This window comes from Trematomus bernacchii, unplaced genomic scaffold (assembly GCF_902827165.1).
Source record: "Trematomus bernacchii unplaced genomic scaffold, fTreBer1.1, whole genome shotgun sequence".
Classification (NCBI taxonomy): Eukaryota; Metazoa; Chordata; class Actinopteri; order Perciformes; family Nototheniidae; genus Trematomus; species Trematomus bernacchii.
Window position 1 is genome coordinate 3,901,745 of NW_022987593.1, and position 5,917 is coordinate 3,907,661.

At 35.5% G+C, this 5,917-nt stretch overlaps 1 protein-coding gene across 1 annotated transcript; it reads left to right on the forward strand.

Annotated features, from left to right (window-relative positions):
- The first annotated feature begins 902 nt into the window (after positions 1-902).
- On the forward strand, positions 903-3,317 carry LOC117482269 (C-type lectin domain family 17, member A-like). Its single transcript, XM_034130335.1, has 5 exons — positions 903-947; positions 2,169-2,237; positions 2,390-2,514; positions 2,740-2,840; positions 3,140-3,317. Exons 2-5 carry the CDS (start codon positions 2,171-2,173, stop codon positions 3,285-3,287), a joined length of 441 nt encoding a protein of 146 aa, XP_033986226.1. The 5' UTR covers positions 903-947; positions 2,169-2,170; the 3' UTR covers positions 3,288-3,317.
- Positions 3,318-5,917: the final 2,600 nt, after the last annotated feature.

Consider the following 5,917-nt stretch of genomic DNA (forward strand, 5'->3'; position numbering starts at 1 on the left):
TAGACGATCAGTGCCCTTTAAGAAGACACTTGACACACCATCAGCACTCTGCAGAGGCTCAACTGATAGATGGTTTCCCTTTAAGAAGAAACTGAATCTCCAGATATAGGCAAACTTTGAAGTAATGTCTCAAGCCAGGAACTGTGCATCCCCGCCGTCTGATTGAAACGTCCAGGTGCGGAGCTGCTGCAGCGCCTGGTAAGACAGAAATCCTCGTCAAACAATTTAGAGTTGTCGAGTTTATAATAACCTTAAAGATCATCATATATATATATATATATATATATATATATATATATTGCGTGAGAAATTAAAGACAAAATCAACATCTCAGTTTAAAGTGTAAGGTTTCTCAAACAGCCACTTGTGCAAGTCAGCCTCCATAAACCTCCGTGTGTGTGCATGTTTCTGGGTTCTACACACAGGAATGAAAATGAACAGACTGGTTGTTGTGAGTTTTGGACTCCTGTGTATCCTACAAGCTGCTCTCAACATTTCCCTGCGTCTCACTCGCTGTAAGTCTTCTTAATTTGTGACTCTCACTTCTGTAGCCAGATATACAAATAATTATTTAGCAAGATATGACAATCACTTATCCTGAATTATTTCGAAAAAAACACATCACTGTGTATTAGGGTGTGCAATATGACCTACAATTATAAATATAAAATATACAAAGTTATTTGCACAACTCATGGACATTTTATTAATATTCATTTCAACATGCAGTATGTGCTCAGAGTGAATGTATGTATAATTATTTGTATTGAACAATAATTGCTCTGAAATAATTTTAATCAAAACCAACTCGGTTAATTTTTTTTAAAGTGAATAATTTCTTCAGTTGATCCAATTATCATAGTTGGTAACCTCTCCACTGAAAATGACAGTTTCACAGCAAAACTCCCTGACTGAAGAGAGAGACGAGTTGAAGAGAATCAACCTCAGTAAGTATTAAGATGAAACTACTGCAATAATCAGGGGTTTGATCTGAAGGGGTAAATCTTACTTAATCAGTACTAAATATCACATTAGGTAACAATATATCATATTTTATTTATCAGAGGCTTTTATCCAAAGCAACCTACAATAGGTGCAATAAACTATAAAGATACAAACTCAGAACATCAAGAAACATGCATGCTGACCGACGTGCAGCGGCTAGTCAGTTAGCATGCTTATCTCTGCAGAACAACATATAGATGTTTTTGAAGTTACGTCAACATCCTAAGCTCTTCACATTCTGTTGATAATGATAGTTCATTTTTTTTACGTTTTAAATTTAAATTACTTATCTTACACATTTAAACAGAGGATATGATACAGCTGTTGTTGATAACGGTGATCACAATATTTATTTTCTTCACAAATATACGTAACTGAACTAAACATATCCTGTATTACTGATATGGTTCTGTTGAAAATAATGACAGCCTCTCCATTCAACAGGACAGTTTAGCAGAATGAATTTCCTGAAAACATGATATGGTGTTGGAATAAGAAAAGGAAACATGGATCCATACATTATCATTGATAGATTAACATAATATACAATGGGAATTCTGTTTTAGATCTGGAGGCAAAATGGAAAATGACAGTTTCACTGCAAAACTCCTTGACTGAAGACATTACATTACATTGCATTTAGCTGACGCTTTTATCCAAAGCGACTTACAATAAGTGCAGAGAGAGACAAGTTGACAAGTTGAAGAGAATCAACCTTGGTAAGTATTAAGATGAAACTACTGCAATAATCAGGTTTTTGATCGGAAGGTGTATAAGGTATACTACATTGGTGGTGTATATGAAAGAAATAAAGGTGTACTTTCTCAGGCAGAACACTGAAGTGACAAAAAGAAAACACGATATGAACAACCCCAAGTGGTCAGAAAATTCATAAATGGTGTATCTTTGCTCATAGACCCTCTGGGAAATCATTTCAGGTTTGTCATTGATAACACCTCAGCTCTTTTGTAGCTGTAAGAGGGAATACAATCATTTTTTCATGCTAAATTTAAACAAAAGTTAACAAATCAAACTACTACTAACCTGATTCTTTTGAAAATAATAACTTCTCACTCAAAATTACAGCTTTCAGCAAAGTTCCCTAAAAGCTTTTTATTCAGTATTAAAAGGAAACAAACATCACAATAGCATTTCTGTTTCAGAAATGGTGGCAACTAACAAAAACCTGTCTGAGGAAAGAGACGATCTGGGGAGGACTCTGAGAGCCGGGGGTAAGTATGAAAATGAAATCAATTGTTCAGCCGGTGGGCCTTCATGTCATACGGTAGATACCACCTTGGCACTTGACATAGTAGATTAAGCATCTGGTAATTTATGTATTAAGGTTTTATCGTTCTTTCTGTTTTCCACTATTCTTATCAAGGATGGATGTACTTCAGCGGTAGTCTCTATACCATTTCTCCTATCCAGAAAAACTGGCAAGAGAGTAGGGATGACTGTCTTCAAAAAGGAGTAGATCTGGTGATTATCAACAGCAGAGAAGAAGAGGTGTGTGTGTGTGTGTGTGTGTGTGTGTGTGTGTGTGTGTGTGGTGTGTGTGTGTGTGTGTATGTGTATGTGTGTGTGTGTGTGTGTGGTGTGTGTGTGTGTGTGGTGTGTGTGGTGTGTGTGTGTGTGTGTGTGTGTGTGTGGTTTGTGTGTCACAGAAGTGGTTGACAGCATGTCTCGGTTTATATAGTGGTTGTGATTGTGCGTTTTTCTCTCCACAACAAGGACTACATATTAAGTTTTCGTATGAAGGTGTGGATTGGACTCACTGATCGAGAGACAGAGGGCAGATGGAAGTGGGTCGATGGGACTCCGCTGACCACAAGGTTCACTCATTATTTCACTTTTCTATTGTCAAGGTGCACTGTGACAGACACTCGCTCTGCAGCTTCATGTCATAATTATGTTATTTTCACATTAAATGATTTGTATATTAGTAGCCTACCAACCTCTCTGACCACAACTACATGTTGTGATGTCCTTTAAAAGCTTATTTCATGTCAGATAACAAACCAGACATAGGATAGACATTTATTATTCTATCTCTATCAATAATAAAGCATTTTGATTTGAGTTGATGTCAGGTTGAAATGTATTATTATTATTTTTCCTTTGGGGGTTTCAGCTACTGGTACCCCGGTGAGCCAAATGGAACTTTGAAGCTGGACGAAGACTGTGCACAAATATATTACAGTGATGCAAGAATAAGCTGGACAGATAGCCATTGCAGTTATAATACAAATCGATGGATATGTGAGAAGAGATTGGCATAACTCCACATCTAGTCCCACAAAACGATGATGAAAAAACAGGAACAAGTTGCATTTCTCATTTTTCAGCCTAAATTCAAATGTGGAGGTCCAGTGGGGCGAGGGGTTGGACTCTCACGTAGATATCTGGAGTCACGTCATGTCTCATATATAGGATTAATGTTCACTTTTTTTTAAAACTGTAATTGCAATTCCTAAAGTGTCTTTCTCTGCTTTTGAGATTATAATATTGGCTGCCTGCTTTTAGATTTTCTTATTTCAATCATGCCAACTTGAAATCATGTCCTAGTTTTGTGTCTTAGAGATGTAATGATTTTATTTTATTTTCAAAACAAAGTCTGAGTTTTCCGATGAATCCCTCACTATAAAATAGACTGATCTGCATTTGACAAACAGGTCACACCATTGTTGTGTTTTTTGTAAGGCATATGAGAAATTAATGTTGCAACATTTATTTTCACCAAGAGGACTTGGCTCTTCTCTCCAAGTCTTGTTGATGAAGAGCGGTTCTCAAAGTATAGAGGGAAGTGCAAATTTTGTATGGATGGATGCTTTCCTATTTTTATTTCATTTAAAAAAAGAATTCAGAGTTTGTGAAGGTGGTCAAACTGTAAGTGATATTTTTAAAAAATTGTCAAACTAATAAGTACAGAGACAACCAGTTCAGGTGCAAATAAATAAGGGTAGAATATAGTCAATCAGATCTTTTGCATTATGTGTCACTGATAAACAACAATAATGATGATTTTATTTGGACGTAAAAATAAATGTGTGAATTGTGAATAAAAGTCCAAATTAACACAAAGTACAGAAGAATCAATACGGTCAAAGCTGCAGCAGAGGGTTGTAACAGCAGCGAGTTGTGAACATTAAGGAAGAAGAGAGACCATTTGACTTCAAACCAGGAAGAACAAGAGTGGTTTTGCAGTTTTAGGGCGGCAAATAATAGTATTTATTATCATATGCATATGTCTGGTTAATGTTGCATAATGTTTATATTTATGTAAGTGCATGGCCGCGTTCGAGTCACTTTGCAATCTCGGCGCGGCTGCTTCTGTCAACTGTCTTTTCCATACCCGTCATTAACTATAATATAACTATGCCTTAGTGTGAACTACTAAGGTTTCACTTGAAAGGAGATTTCTGATCTCAACAGGACTTACCTGGTTAAATGTAGGTTTACAAAAATAACAAAATAACAATAATAGTGTGTGTATATGTTATAATGCAGTTTTTAAAAATGTGTTAACATGATGTTCAATTTAAATGTAATTCATTTGATTGGGACAAACCCCTTTGTAATAAAACAAATACAGACAGAGAGTTGTTGCTTATTTTCATTTTTACAGGTATAAGTGTAGTTAAAATATATTAGCTTTTAATACAACACCGCAATAAAGTACACATCACATAATTAATATAACACAATGCATCAATATGCATAGATATGCATCAACTCAGATTATGATTTAGACTTACACAACTTTACAGCAACTTCAGAGTTTTTTAAACCAGCTCTTAAACACCTTAGCATTGAGCCGATTAGGCTTTGCATTCACTTTAGAGGCCATTGCTTATGGATTTTGATTGGCTTGCTTGTTTTTTGATGAACAAAGTAAACAAACTAATGTGATCATTAATTACCTAATTAACATTAACATGATCAGTAATGACAAAGTAGAGTTTTCCTTCCTGGAGGAAAATTATTAATATCCCTTTCAACATGTGTGTTCAGAGTACATATTTGTAATTCTTTGTATTGAACAATACATTCTTTGAAATACTGTAATTCTAATCAAAACCAGCTCAGTTAATTTGTTTTAAGTGAATAATTTCTTCAGATTGATTACATCATCAAATGTTGTATGTAACCCTCTCCACTGAAAATGACAGTTTCACAGCAAAACTCCCTGACTGAAGAGAGAGACGAGATGAAGAGAATCTAACCCTCGGTAAGTTTGATGATGATAATCTCCCAGTTAAATCCTGTGCAGCAAGAAGGGACTGCAGAGGAAGAGCTAATAATGACAAGCTGTACTGTAAGAGGAAACACGATTTGTTTCTTCACAAATATATCTAACTGAACTAAACAGTATACTGTAGTACAGTTTTATTTCAATTGCTAAAAACACATTTTTTGACAACAGCGCTCATTTTGTCAAAACACTAAACACAATTCACAAAATCACAGACCCAAGTGCACAACACCTCATATCTTGGCAAAATGAATCACTGCACCCAAAACTACATAAACACTTTTGCACCAAATGGCACACACTTCATTTACAGTTTTTTTAGTTGCTAACACACTAGAATTAGACATAAAGCACAATAATTTAATCTAACACTCAAAGAGCAAAACCTGAGCTCAAATCTCCAAATATCTAAACACATTTTTAGCTCTGCACCCAATTTGCAATTCAACTTGGCATTCTTTTTGCAAAACACTGCACACAGTTCTCCAAGTAAGACACAGAAATCTGACATGTTCACTTGTTTGCCATTTTCAAAACACTGCCATTGAAAATGCTACACACATGAACCAATCAACAAATACACATGCCAAATGACCATAAACACCAAACTGCTTTGTTGGTGACTCAGCAATCAGTTTGTAAGCACTAGAAAAAGGC

Excerpts from the sequence above, each read along its gene's own strand:
- LOC117482269 (XM_034130335.1), top strand. The coding sequence starts at position 2,171 with ATGGTGGCAACTAACAAAAACCTGTCTGAGGAAAGAGACGATCTGGGG. Across the intron at positions 2,238-2,389 it reads GAGGACTCTGAGAGCCGGGG|GATGGATGTACTTCAGCGGT; the intron begins GTAAGTATGAAA and ends ATTCTTATCAAG. Across the intron at positions 2,515-2,739 it reads TCAACAGCAGAGAAGAAGAG|GACTACATATTAAGTTTTCG; the intron begins GTGTGTGTGTGT and ends CTCCACAACAAG.